The 27,022-nt window shown below is 40.8% G+C and overlaps 1 protein-coding gene and 1 pseudogene across 4 annotated transcripts in view; one reads left to right on the top strand and one right to left on the bottom strand.

Annotated features, from left to right (window-relative positions):
• SEC22A (SEC22 homolog A, vesicle trafficking protein) overlaps nucleotides 1–11,632 on the bottom strand; it is a 63,795-nt gene extending 52,163 nt beyond the window's left edge. The window contains exons 1-2 of one of the 4 annotated variants that reach the window (XM_024577946.4): nucleotides 11,552–11,632; nucleotides 629–829 (exon numbers count right to left, since the gene is read on the bottom strand). In XM_024577946.4, the coding sequence (XP_024433714.1) occupies nucleotides 629–810 (182 nt within the window). In that variant the 5' untranslated portion in view covers nucleotides 811–829; nucleotides 11,552–11,632. Of the gene's footprint in view, nucleotides 1–628; nucleotides 830–1,882; nucleotides 1,904–11,262; nucleotides 11,284–11,312; nucleotides 11,397–11,551 lie in introns of those variants that run through there. The other 3 variants (XM_045185865.3, XM_045185866.3, XM_045185867.3) reach the window with 3 other exon arrangements.
• A 9,743-nt stretch (nucleotides 11,633–21,375) lies between these two features.
• Nucleotides 21,376–22,092, top strand: LOC112320486 (large ribosomal subunit protein bL34m pseudogene; annotated as a pseudogene).
• Nucleotides 22,093–27,022: the final 4,930 nt, after the last annotated feature.

The following is a 27,022-nucleotide window of genomic DNA, read 5'->3' as shown; positions in this document are numbered from 1 at the left end:
AGTTTACATTCTAGTGAGAGGTGATAGCATTCATCGCTATTTACTATATATAAAGAAAGTGAAACTGGGCAATAGGACAGAGAGCGACTTTATGGTGGTCAAAGGTCTCTCTAAGAGCAGAGACCTAAACGGTGAGAAAGAAGGCAGTGATATAAAGGATACTATGGATGAAGAACAAGGCAGACCCAACAGCCAGTGCATATGGCCTTCAGTATAGATCAAGGTTGCAGGTTCAATTCTCGGTCAGGGCACATGACTGGGTTGCAGGCCGGGTCCCCGGTTGGGGTGCATGCAAGAGGCAACTTATTGATGTTTCTCTTTCCCACAGATGTTTCTCTCCCTCTCTTTCTCCCTCCTTTCCCCTCTCTTTAAAAACAAATAAAAATAAAATCTTAAAAAAAAAGCTGGCATATCTCAGATCCTCAAAACTGTAAATTTTTCTAAAGCCAGATATAAAAAGCGTGATGAAATGATGACTACCATTTACTGTAAGTTCAGAATCACATGAATCTTGACTCAAACACGTTCCTAAACTAAACAAACACAAATTTCTATTGTAACCACTTATACTTCTTTAAAATGACTACCACTAAGCAAGTGATTTTCATAAAGCAAACTAAAGTCTTACTTAATGTTGTAATGTCCACTTTTCAGGGTACATCTGTCAGGAAACTGAGCAAGCTTCCTTGAGAGCGTTTTAAAATACTTCCTGCACTCCTGCACGCCGGTGCCTTGTTCATGGTCAGTAGAAGCAGAAAGCGGCAGTCCATCTCTGACACGAATGACTGAGGCAGATAAAATCACAGACATTTCAACTGAAAGGGAAGACCTAAAACAAAATGAAAAACTTGGGTTAGATAAAAAAATTAAAGCCGAAGCTGATAAAGAGTGCAAAATTTTCAACTCACTAATAATCAAAGGTATACTAGTTAAAATGACTATGCTTTCCTTAACAAATTAGCTTTAATAAAAATAATACTTGCTTCTTTCTAGCATTTTCATAAATATATGTGGAAGCAAATACTGGAATAAACACCATTCTCAAAACAACTGGGCAATATTCAGCAGAATTTAATAATATTTATGCTCTTTGAGCATGAAAAATTTAAATATTATAAATCTTATCCTAGGTAATCACAAAATTTTAAACAGAAAGACATCCTTTCACAGAAATAACTAAAAACCTAAATATCCAATAACAGGAGAAGAGTTAAATAAATTACAGTACACCCATATAACTGAATATAGTGCAGAAACTAAATGTTTGTGAAAAATAGTTTAATAATGTGGTAAAATGCTTATCTGTTGGGCAGTAAAAAAAAAAGGCAGGATAAAAACTACAAATGTTGTTTTCCATAAGGACAAAGAAAAGGAAAAAGGGAGGGATAAGTGAAAAAAAAGATACAGGATGGAAATATATCAAAATTAGAATAATGCTTATCTCCAGGAAACAGTATCATGGATGATTATCATTTTATAATTTCCTAAATTTTCATAGTATTTCACAATGAGCACATCTTACTTTTAGAACCAGAAAAAATATTATTTAAAATAAATCTGGGCTGGCAGCACAGCAGCAGTGTAGGAGAATCTTTCTCACACTTCCTCCCAAAACCAAACTGGAAATAACAATAAAGAAGGGAACAGCCAACTGATAAAAACAACTGAAGACTACCTGAAAGAGAGACTTGGCCAAGGATGGGCAGAAACCACCTCAAGACCGCAAGGAAGGGTAGGGACTAGAGAGGGGATGGGCCCAGACTGCAGAGTTCTGAGGGTGTGGCAAGGCTGTGGGAACTTCCCCCTGAGAGGAGTGAAGCCTAGACCCCAGATCTGGCTCTCAAGCAGGGGGTGCCAGTGCCAAGAGCAGCTGCCCACTTACCATCCAGCAGTGAAAGGCCACCAGGATTTGTCTGCTGGGGAAAAAGAAAGTCCGCTGGAGACAAAGCCACTATTTTTTTTTTTTCTTAAAAAGGGCCAAAGCACAGGGGTTTTTTATTCGCAGCAACTCAGCTTGGGCTCCAGTGAAGGGAGGGCAGTGCAGACTGGAGTTGCCCAAGGGCAGACCGGAGGGGTGGCATTGGAGAGAGCCATGGGGAAGAGGCTGCAGAGATTTTTGTGCTGGGTCACCACACTTCGAAACCACAGCAGCCATCTTTCTTAAGAAGAGCAAGGCCCTCCCAGGGAAAATACAATTACCCCACACCAGTTGATACTGCTCGCCCCACTCTCTGGAATCCTGCCCAACCCAACCTGCACCTTTTGTTTGTGTCTATTTCTTCCCCAATCCTGCATCTTAAGCCTTGCTAAGGAGACAGCAACATACACAGACTCAAGGGGTGTCAGAGACTAGCTTTAGGGTGTAGCCATTCCATACACTTTGCCAGCACCAGCCTCCCCCTCATGGGAGACCCACAGAAATACCTTCCTGTTTTCCAGCAGAACTAAACTCCGGGCTATGGAGGTCCCACATGCTTGCCTAGTGTAGGCTCTGCCCTAGTGACCTCAGGTAAATAATATGGGACAGATTAAGACCTGTGACTCAGGGGTAGGAGAACACACACATCATCTTCCCCAAAGTCTGAACGGCATCTCCCATGGAAGATCCAGGGGTCCCACCACTGCTGATTCCGCCAGAAGCCCTCTCAGAAACAGTCAGGCCAGCGACTGATCTAAGATTGACAGAAAGCCAACAAGCAGAGGCAGGCAGAGGCAGATCCTGTGGTGCATTGGGATGTTTGCTCACCCAACCTTGGGTCCAGTGCTGGCCCATCCAATGCACTGCCAAGCCCCAAGGAAACAGCTACAAACTGTGGACTACTGGTAGCTTCAAACAGGCTGCGGGAGCTAGACACGGACGGCACCTGACATCAGTTTACACCAACTTCAGACAACATGGGAGCTGTATCCAAAGGGAGAACCAAGCAGGCAGGCACTAAACTCAGCTGAGACAAATTCCATGTTGTTCTTTTCCATTATTTTCATTATTTTTTTCTTTTTATAGCCTTTTTATTATTTTCTTCTATTTTTGTTTCTCTATTATCTTGCACAACTCTTATTTACTCTTACCTTTTCCTACTGCATTTTTTCTGCTTCTTTCCTTTTTGTATTTTTGTTATACTTTCTCTTTCTTTGTCCATTTCCCCATTTTCCTCTTTCTATTCCTTATTCTTATTATTTCTTTTCCTTCTCTCATAATCACTTTTCTCTCCAATGGTCTGCTCTTGTTTTTTTATTTTACTATTTTATTTCTCTTTCCACTTTTATTAGTCTTTGCTCTTTTGACATTGATTGTGCTGCTGTTTGGGGGATTTTTTTGGCTTGTTTTGGTTTTGTTTTTTGTGTTGTTTTGGTTTTTTCTGTCATCCCCACTACACAGCATACAAGATGTGGTGGGGGGGAGGGGTGAGCCTCTCAGCCAGGCAGCTGGAGAGAAAATCCCACCAATGAACAGGCCAACAACAACCAAGACCCAAATACAACAGGAGAAACCCCTTAACCCACACAAGAGACAATTCTAGAGCACCCAGCTCAGGATATCAAGGAGGCTGCACCACTGGGTCTCACAGGACTGTTAACACAAAGGCCACCCCAAGAAGACGGGGAGTCAAAGCAGGTCTATCTAATACATGGAAACAAATCAAGAGACAGCTAAAATGGTGAGACAAAGAAACAAAACAACCTCCAAAAGAAAAATAAGGAGAAATCCTCACAAAAAGAGCTCAATGAAATTGAGGCAAGCAATTTATCACAGAGTTCAAAGTAATAGGTATAAGGATGACCAAGGAACTCAGCGAGAACTACAAGGAACTCAGTGGGAACTACATCAGCATGAAAAAGAACATAGAAACTATGAATAAAAACCAGCTGGAAATAAAGAATACAAAATCTGAAATGAGGAATAAAAAGAAGGAAATAAAAGCAGGCTAGATAAGGCAGAGGAGTGAATCAGATATCTGGAAGACAGGTAGGAAACAACACCCAGTCAGAGCAATAAAAAGAAAAAAGACTTAACAAGAACAAGAATAGTTTAAGAGAGCTAAGGGGACTTTAATCAAGATGGTGGCATAAGCAAACCCAGCTCACCACCTCACACAACCACATCAAATTACACCTGAATTATACACTAACCATCAATCAGAACCATCAGAAATCAAGTTGAATCAAAGTCTGACAACTACAGAATTAAAGAGGTACACCCATCCAGACTGGTAGGAGGGCCGTAGAGGCAGAATGGGCTGGTCCCGCACCCACATGTGGAGGGATATCTCTAGAGTGAGGACTTTCAGTCCCACACCACACCCACAGGCCTGGGTTCCAGTGACAGGAAGATAGGTCCCCATAACTTCTGGCTGCAAAAAACAGTGGGTCAAAGTCAGTGGAAGAAACTTCTGGAGCCCCAAGCAGTTCCTCTTAAAGAACTCACACATGGATTACTCAGACTCACTCCCTCTGAGCTTCAGCCCTGGGGGAGCAACATGAAAGGCACCAGAAGTGTACAGGGAGGAACTGAAGTGCCTGACATCAAGGCAAGAGCTGAGGGACAGCTTCCTCCCAGACAGAAAGATGAGCAGAAGCCATGGTTCCTTTTCGGAACCCTCTCCCCAGAGCCACAGAGTTGGCAGGCGGGTACTATATATGAGACTTCATCAACTTGGATAACAATGTTTGCCCCACACTGGAGATTCCTGAGACTCCATCCTACCCAACTTAAAGGCCCACTCAAGCTGTTAACAGTGACTTTTCCATACGAATGGCTGCCAGTCTCATGGCTCATGTTTCATCTTCCATCTTGGCTCATGTTTCACAGCCTCCTAAATCCTCTCAATAAGCAACAGCCAGTTTCATCAAGACCCCACTGCTGTACTTCTTGCTCAATGGCCCCAGACCCGGGACTAGGAGCAGCCAGATTAGATTCACAGCTTGGCTTCACCTGGGAATCTCCAAGCCTGGCACAGTAGTAACCATCACAGATTGCTTTACAGCCCAGGCAGGGAGGCAACAGGCAGAACACAGGTAGTGGCTGACCTTGGCCTGAACCACCTAGGAAACCCAGGTGTATGTGCACCCAGTGGACAGCTACAGAAAACATTGGAACACCACCACCCTGCCCCTGTGCAGGTAATCCTCTACAGAGGGTAGATGTGGGAGGTCAGTCTTTGCAGTTGACTGGCCTGGGTAAATCCCTTCCATTGATCTGCCAACAGCAATCAAGGCTCAATTACAAGAGGAGGGTATACTCAGCCCACATGGAGTGCACCTTGAGTACCCAGTTTGGGTGATAGGAGAGGCTGTGCCACTGGACCCTACAAGGCATCTACTCTATTAGGCCATGCTCTCAAGACAGGGAGTCATAGCAGCTCTCCCTAACACATAGAAACAAACATAAGGAGCCTGCCAAAATGAGAAGATAAAGAAACATGGTCCAAGTGAGAGAACAGACAAACACACCACAAAAGTACTATACAAAAGGGAGATAAGCAATCTATCAGACGCAGAGTTCAAAACACTGGTTGTAAGGAAGCTCAAGGAACTTAGTGAGGACCTCAACAGCCTAAAAAAGATCTGGTTAGAAACAAAGGATACACTAATTGAAATAAACGACAATTTACAGGGAAACAACAGTAGAGTGAACGAAGCCAAGATTCAAATTGATGACTTGGAACATAAGGAAACAAAAATAAGCAATCAGAAAAACAAGAAGGAAAAAAGAACCCCCCAAAACAAGGATAGTGTAAGCAGCCTCTGGGACAACTTAAAGAGTTCCAGCATTTGCATCATAGAGGTGCCAGAAGGAGGAGAGAAAGAGCAATAAATTGGAAATCTATTTGAAAAAATAATGAAATAATACTTCCCTAATTTGGTGAAGGAAATAGACATGCAAGTCCAGGAAGCAGAGAGAGTCCCAAACAAGATGGATGCAAAGAGGCCCACTCCAAGACACATCATTAAAAAAATGCCAAAGGTTAAAGATAAAGAGAGAATCTTAAAAGCAGCAAGAGAAAAGCAGTTAGGTACCTGCAAAGGAGTTCCCATAAGACCATCAGCTGATTTCTCAAAAGAAACTGTGCAGGCTAGAAGGGATTGGCAAGAAATATTCAAAGTCATGAAAAGTAGGGACTTACAGCCAAGGTTGCTCTACTTAGCAAAGCTATCATTTAGAATCAAAGGGCAGATAAAGAGCTTCCCAGACAAGAAAAAAACTAAAGGAGTTCATCATCACCAAGCCTTTCTTATAAGAAATGTCAAAGGGACTTATTTAAGAAAATCAACACTATGAACAATAAATATGTATCTATCAACAATTGACTCTAAAAATCAAACGAAGCAAACAAGAACAGAGATGGAATCATGGATTCAGAGAGCATTTTGATGGTCGCTAGAAGGGAGGGAGGTATGGGGGAATGGGTGAAGAGCTGAGGGGATTAAGAAGTATAAATAGGTAGTTACAGAATAGCCATGGGAAGTAAAGTACAGTATAGGAAATGGAGTAGCCAAAGAACTTACATTCATGAACCATGGACATGAACAATAGTGTGGGAATTGCCTGAGGGAGTAGGAGGTGCTGGGTGGTAGAGAGGGGCAAAAAGGGAAAAATTCAGACAATTGTAATAGCATAATCAATAAAATATAATTTAAAAAATAACAGAGCTTAGGGACAACATTAAATGTAATGATATCTGTATCATAGGGATACCAGAAGGAGAAGAAAGTGAGTAAGGGATAGAAAACCAATTTGAAGTAATAATGACAGAAAACTCCCCTAACCTAATGAAGGAGAAAGTCACGCAAGTTTGGGAAGCACACAGAGCATGGAATTTCCTCAAAAAATTAAAAATGGAACTGCCTTTTGATCCAGTGATTCTACAGCTGGGAATATACCCTAAGAATCTCAAAACACCAATTCAAAAGAATATATGCACCCCTATGTTCATAGCAGCATTATTTATAATAGCCAAGATTTGGAAACAGCCTAAGTGCCCATCAGTAGATGAGTGAACTAAAAAACTGTGGTACATTTACACAATGGAATACTACACAGCAGTAAAAAAAAAAAAAAAAAAAAAAAAGAATTCTTACCTTTTGCAACAGCATGGATGTAACTGGAAAGACTATTATGCTTAGTGAAATAAGCCAGTCAGTGAAAGACAAATACCATATGATCTAACCTATAAGTGGAATCTAATGAACAAACTGACAAACAAAATGAACTGATGAACAAAAGGGAATCAGGGGCAGGCTGACAGCTGCAAGAGGGGGGAGAGAAGATGAGGACTGATTGAAAGGTAAAGGGATTAGTCAAAGAACATACATGGATGACCCATGAACATGGATAATGGTTGGCGTGGGGACTGACTGTGGGAGTAGGGGCAGGCTGGGTGTAGGGTGGCAAAGGGTGAAAAATCAGGACAACTGTAATAGCATAAATAATATTTAAAAAAATAAAAAGCATAAAATGAAACATAAATAATTCTGAAAGCTAAAGGAATTACTGGTTTTAATACTATCCTCAATCATTTTACCAGAAAGTAAATCATAATGGCCTCTCTTATTAGATTCTGATCATGCTTTACAAAAATAGGTAAAAGAACTACACTGGCCTGGGTCTGAAAGAAATCAACTGAACAGTCAAACTTTGATTAAAAAAAATATACTAGTTTTCAAATTTTAGCTTATATAAAAATCATTGGAAGTTTGGTTAGGAATGCTGATTTCTGGGCCAACCTCCAAAAAAATTCTGATCCACTGACTGTGGAATGGGACTTGAGAATCTTTCATTTTTAGCAAATTCCCCAGATAATTACTATGCAACTGTCTAAGGATTATACTTTGAAAAACACTGAATTAAAACATGTTCAGAGTGACATTAAGTAGTAACTGTTTTCTGTCAGGCCATCAGAACACAAGGCCCTAAATGCTTCTTTTTCACTAGTAATTGGTAAAAATAGAAAATTCTGAAAACAATTTCATATGCTTTTTCGTGATATTATATCTCAGAGACTAAATTAATCCTTACCTGCCCAGTTCAGCTATGTCAATTTTTCTTCTTCCAAAAATGAAAAATTGAGTTAGTAATATATCAAAAAATGCCACAGAAAACTGGTACCAAGTTTGGAAATCAGTGGTGCCTAGTTTTCACTGCCGTGTAGAGCCAAAATCTGACTGTCCATTCATGATGGCGACTGGCAATAAAAATTAATCCAAATAATAATGCTAATGCATTCAATTTACTCCCCACTTTTCCTGTTTTCATGAGGAAATGACAGGAATAGCTAGGTATTAATGTTAATAGTCTTTAATATTTTTGTCCTCTATTTACTTAAAAGGAAAAAACCTCAGCAGGAATCAAATTAGCCTTTACCATAATGGATTCTTTGACCAAAGTTCCAACATGACATATCCAAATCATTTTTTTCCCTATTCGATCAGTTTCTTTCCTCTTCTAAAAGCAGTAGCAAGAGAAAGCTGGAATTCCTCAAGGGATAAAAGCTATATTATAATCCTCTTTTTAAAATTGTTGCCGTTGTATTTATTAAACCACAGTTGAAACATTTAGCCTACGAAAGTGGGAAAATATGTTACTTCACACCTTATGTATTGATTATGTAAATATAAAACTCTGTCTTTACAGAAATATACTGCAACACAAGGTCTACTCTGTGAATTAAAATGAGGGAAGGGTTGTGGCCCATAGTTTCCAAACGTCCATATACTTCGTATTTAAAAGTAAACTGCCTGATCTTTCTAGGATCCCAAAAGAAATATTAGAAATTATCTTTACTAGAGGGTGCCAACTTCCATGTACTCTTCAAAGATACTCCTTTCTTCATGACTTGAAAGACAAAAAGATTTATACTTCCTAAAACATACTGAGAAAAGAACTTTGTGGGGTAATGACTGTGGTCCCAAGGTAACAGCAAGGCAATCTCTCAAAAAGTAATAAATGAAACTCAATGTATAAGTACACTTTCTATTTTCTAGCAACATGCTTTCATAAATGTCTTTTTTAAGACAAAAACATTCATGTTGGGTTAATTACTCATATTTTGTTTTAGTTCATTATTTCCCAAACTTCAGTCATCCAAGCACCACTTTCAGAATTACTGTATCTGTACTCCACCTGTATTATCTAATATGTCGTTCATTTAACTTATTTTTTGCCCTACCCTTAGTGATAGTATCTATATTATATTCTTCTCCTAATTTAACAAAATTATCTGATGGTACCAAAATTTGGTCAACACTACCTCAGTGCATATTATTTTATTAAAAGTGCCAACAGTCATCTGTGAGAATTGGGAAGGGTGTATTTGGAGAGAAAGCTGTACTAACTGTGATGGCACAGGGTGGGGGCAAGATTGAGTGAAAAGGGGAGCTCTTTACACAGCCATAGGTTAGGAAGAAGGCACCTGGGAAACAGTTTGAAGAACAAAAGCAGAACGGGTACCAAGGACAACCAGAATTTATTTTGCAGTTTTCTTCCCCAACACATGCAACCTCTCCAGCAGCCTTTGACACTCCTATTAAAGGTGCTTGCACTGAGCAGTTGTTAAGACCTCAGGCTCTAGAGTACATTATCCTCACATCTAGGAACAGGCACCCCGACACATGCACAAGTGTGCCAGTCCCAACATTTGTGTAGCACCTCATAGTTTACAAACACTGGGTAGGTATAACCATTTTGCAGATGAGGAAATGAAGGCTCCCTTTCTCAGTCACACTGCTAATATAGGACAGAACTGGTGCTTGAACCCAAGTTTCTTGTATCTCCACTTTACTGGGCTACACCAGTCTCCAAAAACCAACAAAAGACAAGAACCTAGTTCAGAAACTATCTAGGTACTAATTTTGAAATAATAATAAAACACCAGCTTACATTTTCTTTAAGAGGCAATATAGTAGTTAACAGATTGCCTGGGCTCAAAATCTGGCTCCACCATGTACTAACCGAGCCTTTCTGTACTCAATTTCCTCACCCATAAACTGTGGCTACTGTGTGTCTCATAGGGTTATTTTAAAGATGCCAATAGTATCTACCTTACAGGAACATGTACAGGACCTGAAGCACTGCCTTGCAGCCTAAAGTACAATATTGTTTGCTATTATTATTTATTAACTGCCCTCTATATCCCAGGCACTCACTGTACATGCATTAATTACCTCATGTAAGCCTCCCAATAACCTGTGAGATAGGTATAATCAATTCCATTTTACTTTGAGGAAATTCAAACTCAAAAAATTATTTATTCAATCCCTAAATTGGCAAGTGACAGATTTAAACTCAGGCCTAACTTTAACCACCCTCTGAGGCATCACCTCTCAACATAACCAAGCTTCTTACTCAACTGCATGGAAAGGAAAGTCACAGGCACACCGCCTCCCCCCTATCCCCGCCCTTTGATAAAAGCTCGGCTTCTTTTATGTACCAATATAAAATATACTTAGATTTTTAAAAATCAGTTTTAGACCAAAAGAAGCACTAAACTGAGATTATGGGTTCTCTACATAGGAAATGCCCAGAGGTTCCATTATAACTTAGGGTATGGTCACAGACGTCAAATCCAATTACTGAACTACAACCTTCACATACCTGAAATTGTGGTACTATTTAAGTACCTACTGCCTAATTCCTTATAATCTCAGCACATGAGCAAATACCAGTAACGTGGAATGTGATTCAGGGAGTTTTAGAAATGGCTGTTCCACCTGTCAGCTGGGATCCCAGCATCTCTGGTCTAATGGCTGCCACTTTAGCCCTGGGCTTTGCCTTGGCAGAACAGGCATAGGAAGGAGGGGTTCTCAAGCTAGCCAACCACCCACGGACAGATGACCCAGAACACCGTGGCGCGCCCAAACATTCCAAAGCTGCTTTCACTGGCAGAGAGGGTCAAGCCAGCTGGGGCTTGGCCTCCTATTTTGAAGACCTCTTCCATCTGTCAAGCCAATTGATCAGGTCTCTCTGCCATATTGTTCCCAAAGTGCCATTAACAGGGCCTGATGAGGTTTCCGACAGCCGACAAGGGCAACTCTCTAAGCTCAAGGCTCATTCAATCTCCACAAAACGCAAAGTTCGCCACTAGTTCAAATTCCACCCCGCCTAGAAGATACCGAAAATGTGACATCAAGTTCTCTGGGGCACCTAAGCAGCCTAGGTGGATCACAGTGTTTCTGAGACCTGGGCGCCAGGGAATGTTCTCCGTTGCTGACTGCCCAGAGCGACTGTCCCTCCCAGTCGGTCCCTCTGACCCGGCTGCCCCATACCCATGGGAGGCCAGCCGAGGAGCAACTGCCGCCCGCGCGGCCCCACAGACCCGGCAAGTGGAAGGGGACGAAGTCCTCGCAATCCCGCTCCGCCCGAGTTCCGTGGTTCCATCAACACCCAGCTCCCGCCCCCAAGGTTCGGGCTTGGCTCCTGTCCTGGAATAGGTCTGCAGACTCGAGGGCTAGGGGCCAGGGCCGTAGCGGGAGGCCGAGTGAGCTAAGCGACCGGCCTGGGGTTCGAGCGACCCCAAGAGGAAAGAAACGAGGACTGGGCAAGGCCGGTCCGTACCTGTGGAGCCGGGACCCGCCGCTCTGAGTCGCGTAACACGCAGTGCATTGTGGGACCAGCCCAGCGTCCGACGTGGCTGCCGCCCAGGATCAAGCCCCGCCCCCATTCTCTGGGCTCGCCCAGGCCAATCGGGTTCTGTGGGGAGGACACAGTGTCCCGTCCCCTCCCGGGGCGAGGTAGGCCCGCCCACTCCAGGAGAAATTGGCAGTTTTTCACGCACGTGCGCCAAGAGACTGCTAACTCCGTGCTGACAGAGTATGCTGTCCCTCATGAATAAGACGAATCTCCTGCCTGCCGCCTGCCAATTGATGTTTCTTTCTCACATGTTTCTCTCCCTCTCTCTTTCTCCCGCCCTTCCCCTTTCTCTAAAACTAAATAAATAAAATCTTTAAAAAAGAAGTAAAGAGTGAATATTGAATATTTGGTATAGGTTTAAGGACAGACTTCGTGAGACAATTAAATAAAAATTACTGGGGAACTATAAGCTGAACAACTACTAGAGCTTGAACAGAGTCAGGAAACATTCAGTTTTTGACCAACTGGAATAGAGAAACCTTATTAAACACCTGGAGCATTTTGTAGAGAGATCTCAGAAAGGCCACGTTTGAGAAATGTTATTTTAAAAGTAAGAGGCCGAAGTGAGAGGCAACAAGCATTTATTTGACAATAAAAAAAAAAAAAAGAATCGGAAAGCACTGGTTCAGGCAGAAACCCAAATAGCGTTCCAATTAAAAGGCAAAGGGGTATTTATGAGAAAGGAGAGCGATCACTGGTACATCAGTAGGAAGAAGGCATTTCTATTGGTGCCAATAAGCTAAAGTAGTTAATTTTTCAGTCTTGTCATAGTATCTGCTTTCTCGTTATCTTTGCAAACAGTTCCTTCGGACACAATGCTGTCTTAGGCGCAGGCCAAAGGTTGTGTTGCCCTGTTTCAACAGCATTCCAAAGGTTTGAGGCATAAGATGTGCAAGGCAGTTCCTCTGGATGACAATTCTGACTCCATTTTGAAGTGGCTCCACTTATATTATTTTTTAGTTAAATTTATTGGGGGTGACATTGCTCAATAAGATTATATAGGTTTCAAGCATACAAGTCTATAATACATCATCTGTATATTGCATCGTATGCCCACCATCCAGAGTCAAATCTTCTTCCATCACGATTTATTTGACCCTCTTTACCCCCACCCTCCTTTCTCTGGTAACCACCTTACTGTTGTCTGTGTCTGTGAGTTTTTGTTTGTATTTCTTGTTTGTTCATTTGTAGCTTCCAGTTTTATATTCCACATGAGTGAAATCGCATGGTTTTTAACTTTTTCTGCCTGACTTATTTTGCTTAGCATCATATTCTCAAAATCGATCCATGTTGTTGCAAATGGCAGTATTTCATCTTTTCTTGTGGCTGAGTAGTATTGCACTGTATATATGCACCACATCTTCTCTATCCAGTCCTCTAACAAAGGACACTGAAGTTGTTTCCTTGTCTTGGCCACTGTGAATAATGCTGCAATGAACACAAAGGTGCATATATCTTTGCAAATAAATGTTTTCAAATTTTTCAGGTTACAGAGATAAGGCTAAAGTAGCTTAAGAGTGAAGGCCATTCTAGCCCCTCCCAAACAAAGCTGGAAAAGGCTTGTCTGCAAGTAAATTAACTGCTCGCTTGAATGAAACTTAATATTTAAAGAAAGACAACAAAATCCAGGTACTAAACTATGTGATGTCCACAATGTCCAGTATTCAATTAAAAAATTACTATACAGGGTGGGACAAAGGTAGGTTTACCGCTATGAGCACATGAAACACGGAGTTTATTCTTGTACTTTTATTTATTAATGATTGTACTATTTTCCCTATGAACAACTGTAAATCTGCTTTTGTCCCACCCTGTATATGTGAAGAAGCAGGAAATGTAAACCATAAACAGGAGAAGAATCAGTCAAGAACAGACTCAGAAATGACATAGATGATGAAATTAGCAGATAAGGACTTTTAAAACAGCAATTTTATATATAGTCAAGATTTAAAGGAAAACATAAGTATAATGAAAGAAATGGAAAACATAAAAAGAACTGAATAAATCTTCTAGATTTGACCCTAGATTGTTTTAGCTTCTAGATTAGCATTTAAGGAAGTTGTGAGAAGGAAATTCAAAGAAAGAATTAACTGAAACTCTCCCAAAAGATTGTCAGCCTGGTACCCTGTTAAAATTATAGATAATATTCAGGCTATGGGAAGGAATTTGGGGATCATTAATTATTTGAATTTATGATACCTGGAAAGGAGTTTTGTCCAGGTGTCAAAGCTTAAGTTGTCTTTCAAAGGCTCTCCAGATACAACCTGGGCCAGTGCCCTATAGGTCAAGCCATGGAGGCAGCCCTAACATCATATCCTAGGAAGGTTGGATGGTCCCCACCTTCCACCAGGCTCTTACCCCCCTTCTTTCCATCTAACCCCTTCCTCTGTGTGCAGTAGGTGATCTTCCACCTGCAGGTGGAATACTGATCCAGGAGAATATTGATGAGAGCTGTTTAACTGGAGAATTGAATCATGTCAAGGAGTTCATAGAAAGAGACCCCACGTTGCTCTCAGGTATGGCCTGTGGTCACCCCAGTTTCCACTCTGCCTCCCCTCAGTCAGCCAGGCCATAGAGACCTGATCTAGACCCTGCTCTCTCTTCTGGCCCTGTCCCATTTCCTTCCAGATTCAACTGGGACCGTAGCATATTAGTGAGTTGAATACGAGGACATCAGGTAATTTAAAAGAAGTTATTGATGAAGCAAGTGCTTATAGGGGCCTTGGAGGGGTTCTGCTGGTTGAGGGTGAGTTGTGGGGGAAGGAGCCTCACCCTAAAGCAGTTAGACACATTTTTCTCCTTATCCCTCAATTTTCTGGGTCTATTTTAAATATATTTTTCAGACTATAAGACGCAGCCCGCCCCCTGCCCAAATTTGGGAGGAAAATGGGATTGCGTCTTATAGTCCGAATGTAGCTTGGCCCGGGGGGGGGGGGGGGGGGGGGGGGGGGCCGCGCGGTGGCGGTGGAATGGGTATTTTTTTCTTATTTTCCTCCTCAAAAACCTAGCTATGTCTCATGGTCCTGTGTGTCTTATAGTCCAAAAAATAGAGTAGGTCTAACTCTTGGCCTTTTCCTACTGTCTGCTGAGTATATCGTTATCCATGGGGAGCAAAGAAGACAGATTGGTTTTTTTTTCTAAGTTTGTGTTTCATGACAACACATGGCGAGGTGTAAAAAACAACACTCCTCCTATTTCCTCTTTTTTCATACAGAGACCCATGTCATGGCAGGTTCTGGCTGGGTGGTAATGACTGCTGTGGGTGTCAGCTCCCAAACTAGAATGATCTTTATCCTTTTGGCACCAGTGAAGGAAAGGAGAAGGAGAAAATCCCATACTGACTTACACTCTCACCAAGTGTGCCTTTCCCCATACCATCACCAAAGTTGGACTTGTGTAATTAGACTATTTAACTTTTTTTCCAATTTGAAAAGTGAAAAAAAGTTACCTCATTGTTTAGTTTGCAATTTTTTATATTATTAGTGTGGATGATAATTGTTTTGTATGTTACTTGGTCAAATGTGTTTCATCTTTTGTAAATTGCTCATTCATCTGTCTCTTTGGCTAAACAATGTATGAGTACTATCAGTTTGGTGAAACTCTATATTTAAAAGAAGCTTCTTCAAATATTACAAACTCTATTAACCAAGGGTAAAATGTTTGAGGCTTAACAAGGATTCTCATTTCCCAGACTACTGTTTTGAACATTAGCCTGTTTGGATCCAAAATCCAATAATCTCTTTAATGTTCTCCCTTTAAAAAAATAGACTTGCATTCCATTCTTGCCAGACAGTCATATTATCATAATCTTCCAGGTGGAGAGTCAGAGCACGAAGTGTGGTACTTAGTTAAAGTCACAACATGATTCACTGGCAGACAGAGACCTCAACTCCACCATTACATCTTATGTTTCAATTATGTGCCCCACACTTTCCTTCTCCAATTCACTCCCAACCAGTCTCATTTACTGGAATAAAAAGGCAGTTAGTATTCATAGGTTTTATCCAAAAACATAAATATGTAAGTCATGAAAGAATAAAGTGATCACCCATAAGCTAGAAATTATTTCTTGTTCCTGTTTATAAATGATGTTTTAATTAGTATATACTTTTTGGCTAAAGAAAAAAATAACTTAGAAATAATTTTCCCTTCAGCCAAAATTTAGTGAGAAATATGTTTTAGTACAGTGATGCTTGCACAGAGAGAGAAACCTCAGTGTGACATTGCTGCTAGGGTTTAAGAAAGACCAAGGTAAGCTACAAGGAAAGGATTTTAAACTTTTATTATAGGAAAGGATTTAGGTGGGGGAAGTTCTCCAAATCCAAAATACAGTTAGTTTTCCTAACTGCTATAAATATATCCATCATTTCTTTGCCACCCCATATGGCAGTGACCTTGTAGGATACATGGAGTGAAGAGAAAAGCCTATTTCAGAAATGAGGAGTTGGCTGTGTGGAGAGAGGAGGAAGCAAAGACCAGGGGAGCCACCGAGATTGGAGACAGGGCTACACAAGCAGGACAAGAGAAGATGTGCAGAAACCATAGGGGTCTATTGGGAAAACAATGTTGGAGAGGTCAAGTTTCTCCATAGGCTAGGCAAATAGCCACAAGAGACAGAAAGCCTTGGCTTCTCCCACTTGGTGGGAAACCAGCCTGCTTAAGCCTTGAGGCTAGCTGTGAGTTACTGGCAAACTCTGGGCTGGAGGTACAGGAGCAGAGGGCAGGCACCACATTTGGAGATGCATTAACTGACCCAGCTAGGCAACCATATTAGAGACTAAGTTGTAGGGTATTTTGCTTGGCACACACAACTTAACCTTTCAGTTTAAGTTTTTGACTGAGATTCCTGCAAGCATTAATCTATCAAATTACATGATCCATTCCCACTTGGCCACAGCTGATTCGATCATCTGACCAAAGGAGCTGGCCAGCAACCAGTCAGACTCTCTGAATTTGACCTAAAAAACACAAAGAATGAGTTGGACAGAGGCTGTGTGCGTGGAGCTGCAAGGTCATGTGGAAGGTAGACTAGAGAGTCCATGAAGTGCCCTACATGGCAAATGGAATTAATCATCGGAACATGGCCTTGAGTTCAACGTGTTATAACCCTGGGTCAGATGGGAAGTTTGAATCAGGCTGAGGCAGCAGCTTGAAAATGCACCTTCCTGGGGAAGCTCAGAAAATGAACAATTTCTGAACACCTACAAAGAGACCATTGGATGTTATATAGGATTATATCATTTAATTCTCACAACCCTAATATTTAGGTATAAAAAAATCTGAAGCTCCAAGAGGTTAACTAAACTGCTTAAGATCTCAAAACTAAAAAGAGACACAATTGGTAATCAAAGTCAGGCCACTTTTCTTTTGGGCATCTTGTCTCCCAGGGACTAAAATACCAGCAGCCACCAATTGCGGCCCCTATCCATCTTGGGCAGCGTGAAGGTTAACGTTATGGGTTAACTTGGCTGGGCCACAGTGTTTACTAGCTGGTCAAACATTATTCTGGATGTTGCTGGATGAGATTAACATTAAAATCTGTGAACTTTGAGAAAAGAAGTTCGTCCTTCATGATGTGGGTGAGCCTCATCTAATCAGTAGAAGGTCTAAATAGAACAAAAACTGGCCTCCTTTGAGCAAAAAGGAATTCTTCCAGCAGGTGGCCCTCGGACTTAAAGTGAACTGCAGCATTGGCTCTTCCCTGCTGGCCTGCTGGCCCACACACCAGACTTTGGACTTGCCAGCCTCTATAATCCTATGAGCCAATTACTTAAATCTCAATTTCTCTCTCTCTCTCTCTCTCTCTCTCTCCACACACACACACACACACACACACACACACATCCTATTGGTTCTGTATCTGTGCAATCCTGACTAATACAGGCAGTGATGGATAACTACTACTGGATTCTCTTTTTAGTCTAGATGAGTTAGGACCATTACTTCTAACATCTTGGGCTCATAGAAAAGAGCATTCAAAACCACGAAATAAGATATGTTACAAAGCTCCTTTCCCTTGTATATTAAGTCTTATTAGATTCCATTTTACAGAGTGACTTTCCTGACCTTGTCTTCAGATTCCAGTTTAGCTCAGTGTTTTAATCCTGGGAATATATAAATTCACCAGAATATTACTTGTCATACTTTAACACCAGCAATAATAAGTACTGATTCTGAACCTATATCCTTCCGCACAATCGCAAATCTCCATAACCTCTATCCAAAGACAAATGTCACTGACACCTGTAAGTGCCAGAGAGGAGAGGTTCATTTGAAAACTTTTATTGGCTGTAATTTGTTTGAAGTTGGTGAACAGAATCACAAATCAACCTAAAGGTGTGCTCCAATAGTCTTCACTAAGATAGAAAATTGTTGGAAAGATGTGGGGAGGGCGAGCCAAAGTTGAAACCTCAGATCATTCAATTACATGTATTCTATTTTGAAACATTTTCTCATTTCTGGCAACCAGTAACTATTTTGAGGGAAAAGTGAAGATTGTATTTATTAAAATTATATTGTGAGCCTTGTGACAAATGACAATGATATAATTTAGACCACAAATGCCCATGTTTTAATAAAATAAAATTGGCAATAATAACAAATTTTGAAATATATTTTGAAATAACAAGGCATACTTATCAATAACCAATGGGGTAAAGGAAAAATTACAACAGAAAGTATGGCCGTTAAAATTGTACAACGAAAATACTACATATGAAAGCTGGAGTGATGCAGTCAAACAGAGGCAGGAACATAAGCGTATACTTACGACTGCTTCTGTTAGAACACATGACAGGCGGCAAATTAATGAGAAAAGAATTTAATGCAAGAAGTTAGAAAAAGAGTAGTAGAATGAACTAAAAAAGTGGAAGAAAATAATGAAAATAAAAGCAGAAATTATGAGAATAAAAAACAAAGAATGATGAACAAAATCAAAACGCATTCTTTGAAAGGCTAGTAAAAAAGACAAAGCTTCTCGTAGTCCTGATCAAAGGGGAAAACGGAGCAAGAAAGAGCACAAATGAATAATATTATTGATAAAAAAGGTGATGTAACGATAAACCCAGTAGAGATTTCAAAACGTATTGAAGAATAATACAAATTAGTATCATGTGAATCATTCCAAAAACATAGTTGAAATGGAAAACTTTTGAGGAAAATTAGCAAAATTGTCTAGAAAAGGAATAGAAAACCAATAACTAATGAAGAAATTGAATCAATGATCAAAAATTAACACCAAAAAAGGCATCAAATCTGGATTTTTAAAAGACTTTCTATTTTGACATCATCTTAGATTTACAGAGAAGTTGCAAAAATAGTACAGAATTCCTGTATAAACTTCACCCAGGTTCCCCTAATGTTAATTTATATCACTGCAGTACAATAATCAAAACCAAGAAATTAACATTGGTGCAGTAAGTAAAACACTACAGACTTAATGAATTTTAGTAGTTTTTCCACAAATGGTTTTCTGTTTTGGGATTCAACCCAGGATCCCTCATCACATTTAGTTATTACATATGCTTAGCCTCTTCCATCTGTGGCATTTCCTCACTCTTTTCTTGTCTTCCCTGGCCTTGATACTTTTGAAAAGTACTGTTATTTTGTAAAATGTCCCTCAATTAGGGTGTGACTGGCACTTTCTTGATTAGGTTGAGCTTACACATTTTTGGCAATAATATGCCAGAAATCATGTTCCATGCATTGAGGGGTATGAGATGTCAATATGTCTTATTCTTGGTGACTTATTGCTTATTTCTGCTGGGACAACCGTGGCCCTTAAAGCCTGCTTGATGGCTACAGGATGTGGCACTTATCACTTGCCCTCGTTCTGGGAAGAAGGGAACCTTGTGGTTGCAGCAATGCCCGTATCCAGGCTCTGCCAGGACCAGAGTTCCTCCTTGGCCTAACCTTCCTATCATGTGTGAAGTCCATGCCCAAGTTTCAGTTTCTTCTCAGGATCAGGCCCATGACTGTGATGCACTCCTGACCTTCAGCATCCCCACTGCTCTTGAAGACATCTTTCCCTTCAACTGAGCCTGGAGTCTGGCTCTGTCAGAACCCCACACAGACTTGGATTTTTGAAAAGCGCCTTCTTGCTCATTGCCTTTTTTCCTGGCATAAATTAACTGTAAAAAGTGTCCCATCCTTTTTCTCAATTTTCTTTCTGCTCATTCTGTGTCAGGAATTTGTGGGGTCTTGCTTAAAAGAGCCTCTGCTCTGAACTGGGCAGGCTGGATCTTCCTTCTGGCCTGGGAGGTCCCCATTTCTGCCTGCTCTTCTCCTTGCTCACTCTAATAGAGCTCTCAGAGACCTCTCTCTCTTTCCCTGGGGTTAAATACTTGTCCTGGCTCTTTACTGGGGCCAGCATCTCAGAGACAGTGTTCCTACTGCCCCAGGCAGCTCCCTCTTGCCTCCATATGGACACCCCGCACCTGGGAAGCTGCCATGTCCCCATTGAGCACACTTTGCACATGGGCCAGTGGGACCTGAGAAGTATCTGAGTAACAGGAAAACCTATAACTGGTTCTGTAGCTTTATTTCAAATTTGATCTTCAAACTGCTAGCAAGCTGCTCTGTAAGGCATGGCAACCAACATTCCTTGTGGTGGGGGGCATTCCTGGGTCATTGCATAGATATCCATTTTACTCTGAGGCGTTCCCAGTTCACTGGCTCTAGGACCATCTCTTGATTGTAGCTGAGGAGCTTGGCCTTGATTATTTCCCTGGACTCTTTGACCCCTGGAGGAATTGCTCAATTCATCTCCCACAGCCTTTTCCTCACATGGAAACTCAGCATAAGAAGGAGCTACCTTCTTAGTCAGGCTTAGGGGAGCAATGCCTGGTATTGTTAGGACAGAAGAGGCCAATCAATAGGGGTTCTATGGACATGAACTCCATGAGACAATATTCGGTGGGACTGGAACTGACTCAGACTGAGTCATAGTTAAAGTAATATACATTGGGGGTCAGATGACAGGGAAGGGTCCAGTGACAGAAAGTGAGATCAAATTGGTGAAGAAGATTTAGGCCATGAGCATGCTCCAAGGGCAGGGAAGAAAAGGCAAATTAATGGTAAATTAATGAGCAAAGGTCATTAAAATTGTCCATTAAGAATGGGGGATCCAACAGAATAAAATGATTTGGTCGCAGGGAAGTGGCCAAAGATAAGGTAAAAGGAAGGAAGGAAAGAAAGACGGTGGTTGGGATTGGTGGCAAAAGGAGCTATGGTGGCAGAGAGAGGCCTGTATTGAGTGGGAAGAAAAAGAAAGTTGGAGGAGGTAGGTCTAGCTGTAGAGAAGATCCTGGTGACAAAGATGAAAAGGCTGGAGATGGAGGTTAAAAAAGTATAAGTGGAAAGTAAAATGAGCCCTGTGGCAAGGAGGCTTTTGAGGCAGAGGAAATAAGGACATAGGTAGGAGTGGAAAGGGTAGAGGAGCAATGGCAGCGCGGTGTTGGTGAGAAGGTGGGACAGGTGAAGGGAGTGAGAGGAGAGTGAAGTTAGGGTGCAGTGAGAGAAGAGAGACAGTGAGTGTGAAGAGGCCAGAGCTGAGATGGGTGCAACACCCAGAAGCTCAGATAGGCCAGTGTTCTAGAGGACTCACACACAGGGGATGCACACTGTTTGTTCAGAGGGTGTGGTGAGAACCTGGGTTCCAGGGTAAACAGGGCACATCACAGGGACAGTGGAGGCAAGGGAGACCAGAGGGAGCATCCCTTCACACTCAGCGTCACATTCAAGCAGAGACCATGACAATGGCTGTCCTCAGAATGATCAGCAGTGCAATGTGAGTGAATTAGCACCACACACATTCACACAAAAAGAAATTTCCAAAAAAAGGAAGTTACAAAATGATACTAAGGGTATGATATCTTTTATATAAAGCTGATAATCTGCAAAGCAATACTATTGTTTTGGATGCATGTATGAGTAGTAAATGCATAGACTAACATAAACATGATAAACACAAAATTCAGGATAATGGTGACTTAGGGATGGAAGAATGGAGGGGAATGGATCAAGCAGGTGCTTTCAATTGTATAAGGTCTTAAGCTGAAGAATGGACAGAGTAATGCTCTTTACATTATTTTAATGCTTTTTAAATATCTGAAATAAATTCTTTTTTAAAGAAGAAATTTGGATGGGTTTTGGAATAGCTGGCACGGGTGACAGCGTGATCTGCGGCTCTCTTGAGCATACCCCCAAGCTGCCTTTTGTGTCCGGTCAGTAGTTCGGTGGCAATACAGGGTGTCAGGTGGCTCCAGCCCCAGGCCTTTTTGGGGTTGCCACACCTAGGACTCCCCACCATCCAGCCAAGCAGAGGCAAGGTGCGCAGGAATGAGTACCAGCTGAGCAACATCAGGCAGATGCACAAGCGAGGCTGGATCAAGCACTTGGGCACGCCAGCCGGTGTCCAGGTAATCCTTTACCACCTGCTCAAGGGCTGCAAAACACTGAGCTATTGAGCACGACACTGCCAATGGGACCTCCCACCACAATCATGTAGGCATTTTCCTGGCTGCAGCTGTTTTAGTGGGGAGTTTGGATGACACAAACATAAGTGCTCCTCCAACTGTGAGATTTGCCCAGAGGCAGAAGTCTGGGGTTGGACTGGAAGGGGGAGTAGGAAGTCAGACCTTGCCTAGTCCCATTTTTATGCTTTTAATTAGGAAGGATTTCCAACATACAGCACAGTCCATGGAATACTACAGTGAACCTCGAGTACCTACCCATTTCTGACAACTAATTACCCACAACCAGTCTTGCCCCTTCCTGTGTTTTTTTGAAGCAAATCTCAGTTACCTAGTTATTTTTTCTGTAAATTTTAAGAATGTATCTCTCCAAGATAAGGGCACTGAAACTATAATCACAAAACTTTTCACACCTAAAAAAAGCCAATAATTTCTTAATATTGTTAAATGTCTAAATTTCCAAAAAAATAAAATAAGAAATTTGGAGGCATATAGTCTATTGTATTGTTCTATTTTTCTGGATTTTGAGGTTTTTTCAAATTAATAAAATTGCATATTTTAATATAAACTCTACATGCATAACTTCCCCTCTTTTGTCCCCTGTATTGCATTATTCAAATGAACTGAAGTAAAGATAGCATAAAGCAGTGATAGTATTTCAAAATTAGTGAACCACAGCCCACTCTGCTGAGAACCTGAGTTCTGATAGGTTTGGTTCATTCTGGAGTATTAAATGGATTTAATTATTTATGAGCCAAGTGTCATAAGGGTCCATGATCCTTAAAAGAATTAATCACATTTCAAAGGGCATTCAAAACCATATAAATGTAATAAAGTTGCATAGTCTAATCATCAGCATGTTATCTGAAAGTCTGTGGAGGAAGTGCTCTATTTAACATTCCAGAAACTAGCTCAGACTTTTGCATCACACTTTGTACAATGTCATGTAATGCTCATGAAGAAGCAAAGATTTTATGTACATGTACATACACACACACTCCGGCATAACACATATTTCATAAGGATACATGCATATTTAGCAACATATATCAAAAACATCAGTGGATGGCTTATCTGGGAGAGTAAATACAGGAGACTGTTCTGCATGGTGTGGGCCCAGCTCCCACTCAGAAAGGCCAGTGGAGAGCGAGCCCACAGGACCCACGCCCACAGATAGGTTCTCCCATGGGGAATGAGGCCTGCATTGTACCTTGGCTGCTATGAGGCTTGCTTTTGCTAAAATTCCCCTACCCTGAATTGAGGCAGCAAACGTTTACTGCATATCTTTAAAGTAACTTCCTATAATCTATCCTAAACCTTCCAAGGACAAATGTAACCAGTTTAACCACTTTTCCTTTTACATTTGAAAATATCCTTCCTTTCTGATGTAATTAGCAACATCCTCTCCTTTGTTTTCTGTAACTGCTTAAAGCAAACCTGTGCATAGCAAATGAGGATCATCCTCAATGTAATGTGCCCAGAAAAGCAATAAAAAAGCCTGTCAAGGCAAGGGTCAAGGCGCTTGCCTCTTGAGAGAGTGGCTGTGCTGCCCCTTTTCCTCCACAGGACTCGGTAGTCCGTGTGAATTTGTCTCGTCTCAGCCACAACACACGGATCCCATGGGCCAGGATCCGCATCAAGTAAAGATGAACAGGTAGAAATAAAATAAAATGATATAAAACCAGAGAGGGGCCTAACATGGACTAATAATGAGAATTTACAATAATCAAGGAGTAAAATTAACCCAACTCTCAACACTTGATTTTAACCACCACCACCACCAAAACCTGGTCCCTTGTCTTTGAGGTGCTTTTAAATTAGAGGGAAAAATGATTTTGTAATATAAATGTGATAGCTTGTAAGGTGCTAGGAACTTCTGGAACCCTGGCAAAGGGTACAGTGTGAAAATTTCTCAACTCATGAGTTTATTTGTCTTAATGCATTAGTAATTTGATTACTAAACATTTTTTTCCAAAAGGGGAAAAAGAATATTATAACATCCATTGGAAGTATCATTTTTCATGAATTCAGCTCTTTTGAACTATTGCATTTGGCTACAAATAAAAAACCAAGGCATGCAGCTTGCGGAGAAGCTTGGGTAGATAAGAGCCCTCTTTCATGTTGGAATGAAAAAAAAATTTTAAAGCAAAAATCCAAGTGATGCTACATGTAACACATAAGGACACAGGCTACAAAGACATCTGATCCTAGTTACATTACTGAAAGTGAAATATATATATACACTAAAATTATTCACAGTTAATATGATGTAATATCAACTTTCTTACAAAAGAATTCAGGGATTTCTTATAAAATACAGTTGTTTAGAAAAGACAGGACAGGCTTAATCCAATAAAGGTTTACTTATCATTCCTGTCACAGTTTGGAGCTTTGGGCATTTCTTCAGCAGCTCCTCTCCAGAGAGGACTCAGGGATCTTGGTTCCTTCTTCTACAATGCAGAGCATCCAAGGAAAGAGAGAGCTGGGCAATCATACGGATGTTTTAAGAGCCAAACTGAAGGTGGCTTATCTGGCTCCCCAACATTTCACTGGGTAGAAGCCAGCCATGGAGTCCACAAGATTAACAGCAAGGAGGCTTGGTTAAAAGGCTTGCAGTCTTTTCCAGTGCTCAAGATCAGCAAACAAAATGAGGAACACACCAAACAATTGGCATCAGGAAAATTATTAAAGAAATAAAAAATTTCTACCTTTTGGCACTCCAGCAGAAGATGGCCACCAGTTAGGTGGAAGCTGAGTCTACTTGCTCTTGCCCTCAACTTGGTTACTTGGCTGATCTTCCAATAAATAAAGTGAACATTCAATGAAATCTTAGCTAATAGGAAGTTTGGAATCCAAGGGGTACAGAGGACACTTCACAATGGGCTTATAAAGGACATGGTGGGGTTTGTGACTCCCAGTCAGCCAGCCAGAGGGGAGAACCCACCAAGAATGAACCAAAAATAATCAAAGCCCAAGTAAAAGAGAGCCCACATCAACTGAAGAAAGGGCAACCCTAGAACATCCAGATCAAGATATCGAAGACATTGCACCACTGAGTCCCACAGAACTCCTACCACAGAAGTCCCCCACATGAAGACAGGGAGTCAAAGTAGACCAATTTAATACGTAAAATTAAAAGTCACCTAAAATGGGGAGACAAAGAAATAAGCCCCAATCAAAAGGAAAGGAGGAATCCCCAGAAAAAGAGCTAAATGAAATTGAGACAAGCAATTTGTCAGACATAGAATTCAAAATAATGGTTATAAGGATGCTCAAGGAACTCAGTGAGAACTACAAAGAACTTTATGAAAGGTACAAGGAACTTAGGGGGAACTACAGCAGCATGAAAAAAGGACAAACTATTAATAAGAACCAGAAAGAAATGAAGAGTACAATATCTGAAGTGAAAAATACACTAGAAGGAATTACAAGCAGGCTAGATGAAGCAGATCACCAAATCAGTGAGCTGGAAGACAATGTAGAAAGAAAGACCCAGGCAGAGCAACAAAATGTAAAAAGACTCAAAAAGAACAAGGATTGTTTCAGGGAGTTTCAAGAAAACATGAAACATAACAACATTCACATCATAGCAATATCAGAAGGAAAAGAAAAGGAGCAAGGGCTAGAAAACCTGTTTGAAAAAATACTGACAGAAAATTTCCTTAAGTTGGTGAGGGGAAAAGTCATGCAATTTCAGAAAGCACAGAGAGTTCCAACCAAGATGAATCCAAAGAGGTCTGCTCCAAGACTGCATCATAATTAAAATGGCAAAATTTAAAGACAAAGGGAGAATCTTAAAGGCAGCAAGGGAGAAACAGCTAGTAACATATAAGAAACCCCCAATAAGACTATTATCTGATTTCTCAACAGAAACACTACAAGCCAGAAGGGATTGGCACAAAATATTCCAGGTGATGAAAAACAAGGACCTACAATCAAGACTACTCTATCCAGCAAGGTTCTCATTTAAAATGGAAGATGAAATAAAGAGCTTTCCAGACAAAAGAAGGCTAAAAGAGTACATCTCCACCAAGCTAGCACTGAAAGACATGCTAAATGGACTGTTATAAAAAGGAGGGTGGGGGAAGGAACACAAGTATGGAAAAATGGCAAGGAATAAGCACCTACCAATAATAACTTTAAACATAAATAGATTAAATGCTCCTATCAAAAGACATAGGATAGCTGAAATGATAAGAAAACACAACCCACATATATACTGTCTATAAGAGACCACCTCAGAACAAAAGATTTATACAGGTTGAAAGGGAAGGGATGGAATAAAAAATTCCAAGCAAATAACACAGAAAGAAAGCTGGGGTAGCAATACTTAGACAAAACAAACTTCAAAACAAAGGTCATAAAAAGGGACAAAGAAGGTCACTACATAATACTTAAGGGAGTAGTCCAACAGGAGGCTATAACCCTTGTAAACATGTATGCACCCAACATAGGATCACCTAAATGTATACAGAAAATCTTGGAGAACTTCAAGAAAGATACTGACAACAACACAATCATAGGGACTTTTAACACCACACTGTCAACAATGAATAGATCTTCTAAACAAAGAATCAACAAGGATGTTGTGGCACTGAATTACACTCTAGATTAAATAGACTTAATTGATATATGCAAACCTTTCACACCAAAGAAGCAGAATATACATACACTCTTTTCAAATGCACATGGAACATTTTCAAAGATAGACCACATGATAGGACACAAAACAAGCCTCAACAAATTCAAGGAAATTGAAGTTATATCAGGATGTGCTCAGATCACAATGGATTAAAACTGGACACCAAACTCAAAGAAGAAACTAAAAAATATTCAAATACATGGTGACTGAAAACATGTTATTAATTAATGAATGGGTCAATAATGAAATCAAGGAAGAAAGCAAAAAATATCAAGAAACAAA

Source organism: Desmodus rotundus, chromosome 2 (genome assembly GCF_022682495.2).
Source record: "Desmodus rotundus isolate HL8 chromosome 2, HLdesRot8A.1, whole genome shotgun sequence".
NCBI classification, from domain to species: Eukaryota; Metazoa; Chordata; class Mammalia; order Chiroptera; family Phyllostomidae; genus Desmodus; species Desmodus rotundus.
The sequence above is the reverse complement of the archived record's forward strand: the minus strand, read 5'-3'. Positions and strand labels throughout refer to the sequence as shown.